This window comes from Camelus bactrianus, chromosome 10, assembly GCF_048773025.1.
Source record: "Camelus bactrianus isolate YW-2024 breed Bactrian camel chromosome 10, ASM4877302v1, whole genome shotgun sequence".
NCBI classification, from domain to species: domain Eukaryota; kingdom Metazoa; phylum Chordata; class Mammalia; order Artiodactyla; family Camelidae; genus Camelus; species Camelus bactrianus.
Window position 1 is genome coordinate 58,375,868 of NC_133548.1, and position 14,922 is coordinate 58,390,789.

The 14,922-nt window shown below is 40.2% G+C and overlaps 1 protein-coding gene and 1 pseudogene across 7 annotated transcripts in view; both read left to right on the top strand.

Moving 5' to 3' along the window:
* Positions 1-14,922, top strand: part of CCDC81 (coiled-coil domain containing 81) — a 104,749-nt gene that overhangs the window by 47,629 nt on the left and 42,198 nt on the right. For 3 of the 7 annotated variants that reach the window (XM_074372808.1, XM_074372806.1, XM_074372807.1), the window contains 2 exons: positions 1,424-1,534; positions 9,369-9,690. In XM_074372808.1, the coding sequence (XP_074228909.1) occupies positions 1,424-1,534; positions 9,369-9,450 (193 nt within the window). In that variant the 3' untranslated portion in view covers positions 9,451-9,690. Of the gene's footprint in view, positions 1-1,423; positions 2,945-9,368; positions 9,691-14,922 lie in introns of those variants that run through there. The other 4 variants (XM_074372809.1, XM_074372810.1, XM_045509045.2 and 1 more) reach the window with 3 other exon arrangements.
* Positions 9,878-11,012, top strand: LOC105083527 (protein tyrosine phosphatase type IVA 1 pseudogene; annotated as a pseudogene).

The following is a 14,922-nucleotide window of genomic DNA, read 5'->3' on the forward strand; positions in this document are numbered from 1 at the left end:
TACACTTAATTAAAATACTTTACAAATGTAACATATAATTTCATAGCATGTTAAAAACTTGAAGAAACAGACCAAGCCTGTACAATCAAATGTTAGTAAAACCTGAATATACCAAAATACTATTTAAATTGCCAATTATCAACTGATTTTTATTGTAGATAAATGTATTATAATAGATCTTGATCTGTAACTCTCTTTTTCCTTTTGGATTCTAAGATACTTCTCATCTGTCTTTGAAACAAGTAGAACCCATATCCTATGACAATGAAAGGATGAGGGATGACATGGAAAATAGGCTCCAAAGGAGGAGGGGGGTTGTTCGGCCTAGAAAAGAGGAAAGGAAGAGGGAGTTGGGTATCTCAAGCCATTTTCTCAGTGTTGTGAAGAAGCAGGTAGAAGGCAATGAGATTAATGTCAGGGAGATTTTTGTTGGATTTTGGAAGAAAGCTTGGCCAACATGGTGATAAAGGGTGGAGGAGGCAGGACATAACCTTGAGTGGCAGGATAACCCAGCTGCTCCATGGACACCGAGAGCAGACCCCTCACCTAAAGACCTAGGAGGCCAAGTTGTGGGCAGGGACTCAAGCAGGCAGCAGGTAGGAAGGAGGAATTGGTTGGTGTTTAAAAGAAAACAAAGCAAAAGCAAAAACAAGGTCCACGTGTATGCAGTTAGTTCATGGTAGTCTGTCCCACTGGCAAGGCAAGCCGGAGCGGTCTTCCCCTGCCCACTGCCAAGATTGTTCGTTGTCCTTTAGGCTGTCTTTGATGCTCCTTTTTACAGAATTCCACCCATGTAGATACTTTGATAGCACAGGGGAACACATCAGGGACTGTCCTGCATAATCAAGAAAAAATGTTGAAGTGGAAAACCAGTCACTGCCATCCCTTCATCTCTGCTTCCAGCTGCTTTCCTCTTCCTCTTCCTCTCCACTTCCTCTCCTGCCCTTAAGTTTCCAGACACCTCTGGCTCTCTGTTCATTGCAAGTCTACTCTTCTCTGTCTGCTGGGTGTTAACTGTTAACCAGAAGCTTAATGGCTTGATCTCCCTTTCAAACCTGTCTCCTGGAAAGCCCTACAGATGAAGCTCATCCACATGGCAAACCAGCAAACAGGGAAGCTTTGGCTCCACCCTTCTCTGGCTGTGTGACTTTGTGCAACTGTGTTCTCTGAGTGGGAGGGCTGGGGTCAGACTGTTGTGAAGGCACCACTCAGAGCCTTTTATTTGCTGGAGAACGAGGAGAAATAGGAGATGCCAGGCTGGGGCGAGCTGCAGGTGGCCATCACAGGTGAGTCGGAAGCGCCTGGAGGAGAAGGACCAGGTGTTGCTCTTCTGTATCCCTTCCATCGCACAAGCTTCCAGCCTCGGCGTCAGGGAGGACTCAGGGAACACCGGGGAATGACTGCTTTTCCTGCCTCTCCGCAGGGCCTCGGACAAGCTCTTCCTCCTGGACCAGTGTGAGAAGTACCGGCGCTGCCGGCAGTGCCAGAGGCGCACCTCCAACGTGGGCGAGAGCAACCTGTGGCCCCTGAGCAAGTACGTGCACGGCTCCCGGCTGTTTGTGTAAAACTCAGTGTGCGCCTGCGTTTTCCAGGGGGAGTTTTTCTTTTTTAAATGTTTAGGGATGATGGTGCAACTACATATCTGTACTATAAAGAAAAAAAAATTTTTGTGCGGTTTCGGTGCTTTCAGGAGTAGACTGAATTCAGTTTCCAGGTTCTCCCCTCCTGTCTCACTGACCCCCCCGCCCCGAACCCTGCGCGGGCCGTCGCGGCCGGGAGGGGACCCGGCTTCATTCTGGCTGAGGGGGTGCTGCTGACCCAGCCCTGCCACTCAGTGACTTTGTGTGAGGAGCTTTTTTCCCTCACCTATAGTGAATAGTGTCATAATAAATACTCTACGTGTTTGTGCATAACAATTCATAATGGTAAATTTTACTACCACTCCCTCCCACCCCCCAGCTTTAGATTTTTCCAGAGGACTGTATGTGTGAGCCTCCCAGAGGTCGGGTAGGCTATTTGCCTCACGTGGTCAGAGTGATGCTTCCTGAATTTTCTAGTTGCTGACACACCTGGGACTTGCTGGGACCTCAGGGGTTATTTTGCTCTTGGTGATCTTCTGGCCGACCCTTCCTTCCTCCATCCGGCCATTTCTACACCACGAGTGTAGGTTTATTGTTGAGATAAGTATGTATTGTGAGGGGAGCCTGGCTGGCTTGTCAGGGTCCACCTTCTGCTCTTACTGCTTTCCTTGCATCCATTCTTAAGCTGTATGTGCTGTGGAAGAGGGCTAGCTTCCTATTACGAGACTGATTCTCAGTTAAGGTGTATGTGTTCTCAACCAGAACTTTCTTCATTGATCTTCACCCTCTGTCTTTCCTCTCCCTGCCCTGTCCTGCCACTCAGGTAAAACAATTAACTAAGCAGAGTGATGTCTAAATTTCTGAAATACAAAAACTGGAAAGAAAGTCCCTTAGACTCTCTGTTTTCTGCTTGCCACATCTTTCTTAGAAAATGGGGGAAGTATATGTGGGGAGACATCCAAAATAGTGTTTGGCCCTACTCCAAATACAAAATAGGAATATTTTGAGCCCTGAATAGTTAAAGGGAGAATATTTACTCAAATTGATATTGGGCAAATTTTGTTGCTGATGTTATCTTTTTCTGTAAAAACAAGTATGCTCTCTGGTGACTGTTATCTTTTTCTGTAAAAACAAGTATGCTCTCTGGATTGTCTAGAACCTCCCTTCCCACACTTCCTGCATTGCCACTTCCTTCCATTTCCTCAGAAGATCCCTCCATGCAGGTCCAATCAACACCAACCAATATTTAAAACAATAGCTTTTCCCCAGGACTGCTTGACTTGCTTGAAATCCATCCCTGCTACACCCTTGGTGTATTTCTTTGTCTCTAATAGATAATAAATTTCTATAATAGTGTTATATTAATATATTAAAAAAAAGACTGTCTTATCAAAGAAAAAAAGACTTTAGGCAATTTTGATATGGTTAAGTGAAAGATATGACTTCATAGACATTTTTTACTGTAGGAACTGAACTTATAATTTATTACCATGGATAGCAGCACTGACAACTCTTACTGTGTGTCACGCACCAAGCTAGTGACCTGGAGGTTAAGACTTCATCAGTCCCTGCCTGCCTTCAGAGCACGCACTGTGTAGTGCAGAGGAGTGATGTAACTAGAAAATCTCCAGGTAACGAGGTAAATACCCAATAGTGCTGTGCACTGGTTGTTACGGAAGAGCAAGGTGGAGCCCTTGCAGTGAGGTTAACTTGAAGGCTTTTGGAATAGATGAGGCCTGAGCTGAGTTTTTAAGGATAAATAGGAAATAGCTAGGTGAAGAGTGACAAGGGGTCATCATGGCAACAGATGTCAAGCCTTGTGCTCCTGCCTATCAAGGCTAAGATGGAGATGTGGTTATGTGAGTTAGGTTGTAAAATCTAACTTAAAAAAAAAAATCATTCAACCATTTTGAGAATCAAAGTTTATTATAGTCCTTCATTAACAGCTGATTCCATACAATAAAAAATGCACAGTCTTTTTTTTTTTTTTTTTTGAGCAGGTCTTCTTAATTTGGTATATTCTTCACTGATCTTAATTGCTAATATTGTTTTAGTCCAACCCTTGTATTAGGCCAGACTCAATTAGAATGTCTTTTTCTAAATCAATGTGAATTACTATCATCAAGTTCTGTCATTTCTAGAACCATGGCACTGCCAGACTGGCTTAATGCATCAAAGGATTCCCAATTTCAATGTTGTTGTTGTTTTTAATGTTTTGGACCATTGTGGACTCTTTTGAGAATCTGATGAAAAATACGGACCCTTTTCTAAAAATATGTACAGTTTCACATACAACATTTTACATGCAGTTGGAGGCTTCCTAGACTATCCAGACCACAGGTTAAGAACTGCTCTGGGTGGCTTTCCTTCAGTATTATTACAAGCTCAGGCTATGAAAAGTGAGTAAAGTGAAGGAGTTTGCTTTTGAAAATGCCCTTTCAGTTCTAGAGAACTATGTCCATTTTTGCGTTCCTCTTTGACTCTTCATAAAAATAGTGAGATGAGAACTGGAATGGCTATTAGAAAGCACATACTCCAGTATTTAAAAAAAAAAAAACTTTCTGAGTAAGACTCAGTAAAAGAAATACATTTCATGTGGAAACACAGAACCTGTGCCCATACATATAATTGAGACAAAAGTTTTACAGGGCTGCACTTACCCATCCATCTGCAGTACATTCTGATAATTTCTACTTCATTTTATTTCATTAAAAATTTCTGATTAGACTGAACAAAATTGATTTAAGAATCCATTAGTGTAAACAGATAGTTTTCAGTTTTATAAACACAATTTTAATCTGATTCTTTCCTCTCAGTACTTTGTAGTTTGCTAGAATTCATTAGTGGATAAGAGGGTATTATAATGGTATTTGACCAGGAGATTGAGGAATGTTTAGGTCCTAGTTTGTTGTAACCTGATTGCCTTCTTTTGAGGTGCCCAAAGAAACTCAGATAACTTTTGCCCCACCTTGTTAAAATCTTCTGGAGAATGTTGATTTTTATTTTTTTTAAGTAAGCAAAATCGTGAAGTTCAGAATGCAACTTCTGCCTCACTTTCTGTGGGTAGTAGTTATGATGTCAGTTCAGTTCTCAAAGCCTGTGTTTCCTTAGATCTGCTTTTCACATGTGCAGCTTGGGAGTAAATGTGAGACTTGCATTGATTCATATACAGAATTAAAGGATTTATTTCTCCAGCCTTCTTTCTGGAATTTCTCTCACATTCTCCAGTCCCTTATTCCCAGTCCTCTGGCTATAAAGCCAGGGTTTTTCTTGGAGTTTTAGCTCCCTTTACTCTGCCAGAGGGGAGCAGTGAGTGACAAGTCAGAGTCAAATAACAGACACTCCTATCACACTCTTCTCACCACAGGGGTCCCTATTCCTGCTTCCTCTGGCCAGGAAGGGAGGATGTCTCAGGGACTTAGGTGCCTGCAATGCCACCACTGCCACTGCTGTCCTGCTGCCCCTGTGCAGCTTCATGACTGCACCTGGTCTTGGGGCATACTAGGGAGGGGGAAAAAGGAGGGGAAAAGGGCTTTCTCTTTACATTCTAGCTCACAGGGAACCCTTTACCTGCTTCTCTGGCTAGAAAGAGGGGATTTCTCTTGAGCTTATGCTCTCTGCGTAGTTCTAGGTCTTCGACTGCCCTCAGGTCAAACCAGAAGAGGAATACATTCAGTAAAATCACCACTATGCTAATAAATTCAGTAAAATCACCACTATGCTAAGTCATTCTTCAGGTTCTGACTTACACAATCTGCCTGCTATTGTTTGTTTTTCAGAGTCCTCAGGTAGTTGCTTTTTATGTTCTGTTCAGTTATGATCGGTTAGAGAGAAATACTGTAGGGCCCTTAGTCCATCTTGGCCAGCACCAGAAGCATTTGATTTTGGTTTTGAGTCTTTATTCTTCTTGCTTTCACCTTTCCCCCAAATCAGGTGGTTCCTCAGTCCTTTCATTTACATTTTCTTAATTAGGATAGTGCTTTAACAGAGGTCAAACAATAGTAGCTTAACCAAGTCAGAAGTGCACTTTTCTCTCAAGAAACAAGCCTATAGAGGTCAGTAGTCCAAGATAGTAGGGTGGCTCTACTAGCTCCTCTGTGGTTTCCACCACTGGCTCAAGGCAACCGCTCCAGTTACCATCTCCTAACTAGCAGGTAGGAAGAAAAGGGCAGGGGAGCAAGTGTGCATGTTTTTTAAGAAGTATAAAGGAGTGGAAGTGGTACCATTATTTCTGGCTATGTCCCACTGGCCAAAATTTAATCACATGGGCCACACCATTGCTGCAAGGGAGCTTGGGAAATGAAGTCTCTAGCTTGGTGGCCATGTGTCTAGTGAAATACTCAGGGAAGGCTAGTACTAAATACGGGGAAAATGGATCATAGTGGACAACTGCCAGTCTGCCATATCCTGAGAGTTTGGGGGGAAGAAACTACAAAATACCTAACAATGCTAAAGTGATTTTTTTCAATCTTTAAATAATGTAAAGCTGCCAAAAAAATCCTGTAGAGGCAAACACAAAATGGGAGCAAGAATTCAGAGAAGCAAGCATCAGTTAATTACCTGTGACTAAGGTCTTTTAAATCAATGTTAGAGATAAATATTTTGTTTTGAAATAACTTCAAACTTAGAAGACTCAAGAATGGTGAAAAAAAAAAAAATACCACCACTCCATCCACAGAACTAAGTGCAAGTAGCTGACATATGCCCTATCACTTCTGAACACTTTAGAGCAGAATGCCTTACAAATAAGGATATTCTCCCATAAAACCACAACATAACCACCAAACTCAGAAATTAACATTGATTCATTGTTACCATATAATCCATGGACTCAATGAAAATTCTGCCAGTTGTCCCAGTAATGTCCTTTTAAGCAAAAGGAGCCAATCTATGATCATGTGTAACATCTAGTTGCCATTATTTCCTAATCCCCTTCAACCTGGAACAGTCCTCAGCCTTAACTTGACTTTCATGGCTGACACTTCTGAAGATGTCAGTCCTACCACTTGGATTTGTTTGATTTTTCCTCATGATAAAATTCCTGTATTTTTTGTCAGAAATATCACTGATGTGATGTTATGGTCCTTGTATTCAGTCCTATCAGGTGGTACCCAATTCAGTCTGTCTCATTACTGGCCATGTTAACTTTGATCATTTGATTAAGTGATGCCTGCCAGGCTTACCACTATCAAGTTGTTTTTTCTTTTGTAACTAATAGGTATTTTGTGGTAGGTACTTCTGAAAGTAAGTAAATATCCCATTCCTCATCAAATTTTGCCTACTAGTTTTAGCATCTACTGATGTTTCTTTGCTAAATGCGTAATCGTGATGATGACTGCTAAATAGATTTTTCTAATTCCACCATTCCTCTACATGCATTAGCTGGCATTCTACTATAAGGCAAAGTGTTTGCTTCTCTCTAGTAATTTGTATCAATATAGACCTAAGGATTTTTATTTTATTCAATGAGTTATAATCCATTTCTATCACTGATGTACAAATCATGACCAGTGGGAGCCCTTTAAGCTGGCTTGTTTTTTTGTTTTGTTTTAAATCATTCAAAAAAAATCTTAGAATGGTTTTAGAGTTCCTTGTACACTCATCATCCAGTTTCCCTCATTGTTAACATCTATTTCTATGATAAATTTGTCACAACTAAGGAATCAACACTGGTCCTTCACAATTAAACTTCACACTTTATTCAGATTTCACTAATTTTTCACTAATATCCTTTTGCTGTTCCAAGATCCCATCCAGGACACCACATTTCATTTAGTGGTCAGGTCTCTTTAGCCTCCTTTGGTCTGTGCTCTTTTTGGTCTGTGTCTTTTTGTCATATTCCTCATTTTTTGAACACTTCCATAACTCTTCATCATAACAATATGTTCCAGGCTACTCTAATATTTTTTCTGCCCTACCTCTGTAATCAGCCATTTCCCCAAGGAGACTTGGTTCCTTTTAATGGAGAATTGTATTAAGAAACTATCATCTGAGTGCTAGTCTATTTCTCATTGCTATTGGGATGTCAGAGGAACTCTCTGCTCTCTGTAGGTGAAGCTGAGGAATTCACACCCCCCCAACACACACCACACCACACCATACATCTGTATTTCTGTATCGATATAGTGAAGTGAGTTCACACCGATACAACCAATTCCAACCCAAAATCCTACAGCTAAGTGTACTTTTTTTCCCTTTCCACATTTGTAACTCCTATCTGACAGTGAGAAGCCTAAGTCCCATTATTCTCAACGTATTAATAGATAAACTCTTATACGATCTCCAATCACCACTGCTGCCCCCCTAATATATACGTCCTCTGCACCCTGACTGGGTTCTGACAGCCCGCACCAGAGTGCTACTACCACCCTGACCCTTGCTTCAACGTCCTCCTCACCCTCTCCCTCAGACTCCAATATCTTCTGCATCCCCACCTACTGCACTGCAGACAACTACCATGCTCCCCTCCATGTAGGGGACTGAACTATTAAGAAATGAGAGAAGGAAGAAAGAACAAAGAGGGAAGGAAGGAAGAGGAGAGAAGGAAGGAATAGGGCTTTATTATTATGGACCAAGCATAGGCCAGGAAACAGCCTAGCCATTTTAGAAAATACTAAAGCTGTTAGACAGGATATCTTCAAAAGGTTGAGAATATAAATGTCAATGTAGAATTGTGTACCCAGCAAAACTATTACAAATGAAAGCAAAATAATTTTAGGAAAAAAAGCTTATTTAAAAACCAAAAAAGTCTACCAACAATAAAATGTATTTTTCACAGTGACAATGCATATTTATGTAAAGTATTAATCAAAGTTGATCATGTAATAGGAACTAAAGGAACCTCCAAAAGATGCTCTTAAAGTGGAATGATCTTAGAAGAAAGGGTTGAAATGCAAAAAGAAATAGTGAGCAAAGAAACTGATGACATATTGAGCAAATTTAAACGAACTGATTTTTATAAATTTGTGGGGCTGAAAGATGCTTGATGACATTAATAGTTAAAGCATGTTGTGTTCCTACAAGAGGTGGGAAAAGATTTTGAATGTTTGAATTTTTCTAAGCTATTTAGGTACTGAAAGTATAGAAGTAAGGTATATAACAGGACATACATATTAGAGAAAGAGACTCTGGGTCCAAAATTCCAAGCTTCAAATCTCAGCCCTGCCATTTATTAGCTATGTGCCTTTGGGCAAAAAACTTTCCTGTGCCCAGGGTTTAATTTTTTAAAAAATCATAATAGAAATAATACTAGTATCTAATTCATAGGGTTGTATCAAATGAAATGTGAAATCATTTCGATTTGGAACAGTATCTTAAACCATAATAACTGTTAAGAAGTTTTAACCACAATTACAAATTTCCAAAATAGCGGAGGGGAAATATGGACCTTAATCCAAAAGAAATAAAAAAGGATGAAAAATACAGAAATACGTCAAAGAGCACGAAATAAGAACAAAAATAGATGAACAGATAGCAATATGTAATGTAAAACAGTGAAAAAAAAAGAATATAATGTAAATGGATTAAATTCTTCAGTTAAAAAGATAAAACTTATCAGACCAGATTGAAGGGAAAAAAAAAAAAGCCTAGCAATATGTTGTTCTCAAGAAACAGAGCTAAAATATGAAGCCGACGGAAGGAGATACAACACAGTCAACGGACGGGACTCTTCTTCCACTACCTACCCTTCCCTGCCCTTCTTGACCCACCCTGTCTCTTCAGCCTCTCCCAGACTTCGCCCGCGCCACGCGCACCCCCAAGTCCGTCCTCAGCCTCTTTCCTTCCTAGGAGGAGGCGGGGAGTCGAGGATGCTGAAGCTCCGGCGCTTCTCCCTCCGCCAACCGCTTCACTCCGGCGGCGGCCGCGGTGACGTCTGCCGGGGGGCGGGCCTCACGCCCTCGTTCTCCTCCGGTTCGGGGCCCGCCCCGCCGCGATTGGTGAAGAGGAGCTACGTCACTGCGGCTATAAAAAGGAGGGCTTGTGACGCAAGAGCGCCTGGGCGCACGCCGATTGGCTCCCTGGAGGCCGGCGCTCTGTGAGCTCGGTGTCCCGCCGCCGCGGCTCCACGACGACCAGTACAGCTCCCTGCTCTGCAGCCGACGCCACCGCCGCCGCCTGTGTCGCCGCCGTGGGACCGGCTGTATGATTAGGCCACAGTCTCTAATGAGTACACTAACTCCTTACTGTGGTTTTCTTGGTCACGCATTTATGGAGTTCCTGAAGGGCCCCGGAGACTACCGCCAGGCGCAGCACGACCTTTATGAGGACAAGTGAACTGAAGAAATTCATTACTACTCCACCAAGAAGCCCCCGTAAGAGCGGTCATCCTGGACACAGAAGTGTAGGACTGGAGTCTGCAGAGCATTGTGCAAGAATTCTGACCTGGATGGGGTAAACCTCGGTGCTCTTCCTTCCCACTGACTCAGTGTTACTGAACTGAAGGATGGCTTCTTGTTAGAAGGCGCCTTTAATTTCCCGTTAGTCCCAATTTCATATCCAGAGCATTGAGAATTCTGAGTGGGGCATATTGAAGTAGACTTCAGTTCCTTTACATCATTTCTGCATTCAAGAATTTAATTTTTTCTTTCGTAACCGTATAGTGGTTTTGTTTGTTTGTTTTGTTTTTAAACTAAACTAACATGGCTCCACTGAATTGCCCAGCCCCTGTGGAAGTCACATACAGGAACATGAGATTTCTTACTGCACACAATCCAACCACTGCAACCTTAAACCAATTTATAGAAGACCTTAAGAAATACGGAGTTATGTGAAGCAACTTATGACACTGCTCTTGTGGAGAAAGAAGGCATCCAGGTTCTGGATTGGCCCTTTGATGACGGTTCATCACCGTCTAACCAGATTGTTGATGACTGGTTAAGTCTTGTAAACATTAAATTTCGTGAAGAACCAGGTTGTTGCATTGCTGTTCATTGTGTTGCAGGTCTTGGGAGAACTCCAGTGCTTGTTGCCCTAGCACTAATTGAAGGTGGAATGAAAAATGAAGATGCAGTACAATTTATAAGACAAAAGCGGCGTGGAGCTTTTAACAGCAAGCAACTTTTGTACTTGGAGAAATATCGTTCTAAAATGAGGCTGCGCTTCAAAGACTCCAGTGGTCATAGAAACAGCTGTTCCATTCAATAAACCTTGGCTGCTGTTGCCTTGGAAGTGGAACTTGAGACAGGACTTAATTTATCGTACGTATTAGCCAACATATAGGCTTAATGAATGACAAGTCTAATGGCGCTTCCATAGGAATACTGAAAAGCCACAAGCCTGACAGAATTGCAGCCTCTCAGTTCGGCTTACTACTATTCCCATGCCAGAAACAATATGTAAGAACTTGAGAGATTAGGTGCCAAAATACTCAGCACAATATCTGTATATTTTTAGTACCATACAGAATTAAAATCTTAGGAATTATGAACAGCACTATTAACTGTATGTGGTTTATTCCTTCAGTCATCTTAAACATTGCAAATAGGACCCATATGGTTATTTGTCTGCTTCCTTATGTTTACTACCCTACACGTGTACCAGGATACATCAGGTTTGTGCAACAATCGATTTTGTTGGATTCTTACCAAGACTTATGGTGATTATTTAATGTCTTCATATAAATCTCACTTTGTGCTGTTATGAAAACCTCCGTTTTGAAAAAAACACATCTCTGGTTGAAAGTTTATGTAAAATATACATTGTACAGGAGCCATGTGTGTAATGTCTTCAGACAAAAAAGTCTTAGCCCAGTGTTTACACGTGAGATGCAATTTTAGAGGGGAGAGCCTGAAGACAGAATGGGAGGAGGCTATGAAATATTTCTAGCAAAATGTTGCCTTTGCCTTGTGCAGAATGTATAGAATAGGTCCTTTTACTTACTAAACTTTTTTTTAAAGGTAGAGATACTTTGTGGCCAAAACATTTCTTAATTATAAAATTTCTGAAGGTCTTATAATTCTTTGCCATACCTATTGGAAGTTGTTTATTAACTATTATTTTTGTTTGAAGTGTGATCTTTTTTTTCCTGGTCTTTCCAACCAAAAAAGAAGTGGGTTTCTACTAATGAATTGATCAGACATCTGTTATATGATTTTGAACTGTGAAACTTAATAGTTGGACACTTGATACTTTGTTTTATCATGTAATTGATAAAATGATGGTATGTATTAATGTTAGTTCAATCATATATTTATAGTGTCTGGGAATACAGTTCTGTAGGAGAAATAATTTATCAGTATTCACCATTCACCATCTAGTACAAGAGCTTAAACATCTAAATAAATAATGACTTATAAGAGAGAGACAGAGACTTAATCTAAGCAATATGGTATAACTGTGTTAGTAAAAGTAGAAACAAAGGCATTATGAGAAAGAAAATCATTACTTAATGTTTCAATAGTTTCAATTCACCAGTAAGTTATAATAATTCTCAACTTTATGTATCAGATAACATTGGTTCAGAATATATAAAGCAAATATGGAGAGAACTGTAAGAAAAATGGACGGGTTTACCATAGTGATAGGAAATTTTACTATTTTTCTTTCAGTAACAGATCAAATCAATAAAAATCAGTAAGGATATAGATTTGAACAAAACAATTAACAAGCTTGATCCCATGACCATGTAAGGGCCACTGCATCCAGTAGTGAGAATCCATATTCTTTTTAAGAATATATGTAATATTTTATTAAATTTGACTATATTAGGCCTAAATAATTTCAGCAAATTTTAAAATATTTAAATCACAAAGGTAAGTTTTCTGACTATAATTCAATTAAGTTAGGAAAAAAGTTAATTAATCATTTGGAACTTTGAAAATCTGTGTCTAGAGACTTCCACTTCTATATAGGATGTAGTAAGTCGTGGCAGCCCCAAACCCTCCTGCAACAGCCAGAAAAATATGGATAAATTACAGAAGCATTTAAAGGCATGTGAGAACTGTGAAAGCAGCAAGGATTAGGTGAACAGGAATTCCAGAGAGGAAGGCGCTCTCCTGAGGTGAGTGGCCACTTTGTTTGCTGGGGGCATTTACTGATTCTGGACAGAGACTCAACAAGGAGCCTCCACAAGGCTCAGGCTTGGTTCTTGCGCAGGGTCTCTACTGAGGGAAAGAGAAACCCAGCAAGGCTTTTGATGGTCATGTGGGGCTGGTGCAACAGAATGGAAACGAGAAGCTTGTCTAGTTACCTCATACTGCAAGTTGAGCTCTTCAGGAGACAGGTACTGAATCTGGGGTTTGCATTTGGAGGCTTACTGGGAAATCATCTCAGCAACACTTGTCAGGGAGCAAGAGAACCAGGGTACTGCAGAAGAAGTTGAATGGTGAAACAAGAGTGGCCTTAGCCAATCTCCCAGGGACCTCTGAGGCTGGGATAGCTATTTAGAGATGTCTACAACTGTGGCAGGAGGGTTGGACCTTTGGGCTCGAATCAACCAGTCATTGGATGCACGCTGTCCCTGGGGATGAGGGTGTAACCTTGGATGAATCATCTTTCTGCAGTCAAATGCAACCCTCAGGGAGGGATGCAGCTGTGAGCCTGCAGCTGATAATAATCCTGGCAGCTGGGGGGATGAGTGTTTCAGACCTTTAGAGGGATCTGGGTGGTACAACCACAGCATCCACTGTACTAAATGACACTTGCTGAGTTCTGGGATTGTGTATGAGAGGCTGGGGAGTTAGAATAAAGGCTTTTAAAAAACATAGGGAAGTCTCCCAAAGAGGCTCAAATCCTCTCCAACACTTACTTTTTAAAAATTATAGCCATTCTGGTGAGTGGGAAGTGGTATCCCATTGTAGATTTAATATGACTAATGTTAAACATCTTTTCATATTCTTCTTAGCCACTCACATATCTTTCTCAGTAGTATGTCAATTCAAATATCTTGCCCATTTTTTCAATTGGGTTTTTTTTTTCCTCTTCTTGAGTTGTAAAAGTTCTTTATATAGTCTAGATCCAGTGCCTTTATCAGATATATAATTTGTAAATATTTTCTCCCAGTCTGTTATTTGTCATTTTTTCCTTGATGGTATATTTCAAAGTGCAAAAGTATAAACATTTGGTTAAGTACAATTTATCAGTTTTCTCTTTAATGAATCATGCTTTTAAATTGTATCAAGAAGTTTCCTCAGTCACAAAGATTTTTCTGCTATATTTTCTTCTAGAAATTGTACAGTTTCAGCTCTTACATTTAGGTCTATGATCCATTTTGAGTTAATTTTTTACATGGTGTGAGGTAAATGTCTATATTCTTTTTTTTTTTTTTTTTTTTTGGCATGTGGATATCCAGTTGTTCAAGCATCATATGTTCAAAAGACTATCCTTTCCTCCATCGAATTATCTTGGTAGTTGAAAAATCAATTTACCATGAATGTGAGGAATTCTCAATTCTGTTCCACTGATCTATATGACCACACAGTCTTGATCATTTATAGTTTTGTAGTAAGCTTTGAAATTGGATCGTGTACTTTGTTCTTTCCCCAAAATTTTGGCTATTCTAGGCCCCTTGCATTTCCATATAAATTTTAGGATCAACCTGTCAATTTCTATTTTAAAAAAAAGCCTGCAGGGGCTTTTCTAGATATAGTGTTGAATTTACAGATAATTTGAAGAGAATTGCAGCCTTGACAGTACCAAGTCTTTAAATCCATGAATGCGGAACATTTCTCCATTTATTTATATCTTCTTTAGTTTCTATCAGCATTGTTTTGTAGTTTTCATTGTACAAGACTGGCACCTCTTAGTTTGCTTAAGTATTTTTTTCTTTTTGATGCTATTGTGCATGGAATTGTTTAAAAATTTTATTTCTAGATTGTTTGCTGCTAGTATGTAGAAATACAGTTGATTTCTGTATACTGACCTTGCTTTCTATGACCTTTCTAAACTCATTTATTAGGGGAGAGAGGGAAGGAGGGAGGAAGAGAAGGAGGTGAGGGTGAGAGTGATGCACGTGCTGTTCTGTTTCTACTTGCAGGGTCACATCATCTGTGAATAAAGGCAGCTTTACTCTTTTTTTTTTTTTTTCTCAATCTGGATGCCTTTAATTTCTTTTCCATTCTTTACTGAACTAGACTGTCCACGTTGATCAGAAGTGGTGAAAACACGTTCCAGATCTTAGGGAGGAAGTACTCGTTCTTCCCCACTAAGTATGATGTTAGCTGTTGGTTCTCCATCAGGTTCAGGATGTTGTCTTCTATTCCTAGCTTGTTGAAAGCTTTATCATAAGTGGGGGATGAATATTTTAAAATGCTTTTTCCATATCTATTGACATGATCTTGTGGTTTGTGTCATTCATTTTATTAATACCATGTACTATGTTGGTTAATTTTTTTTTTGTTTTATT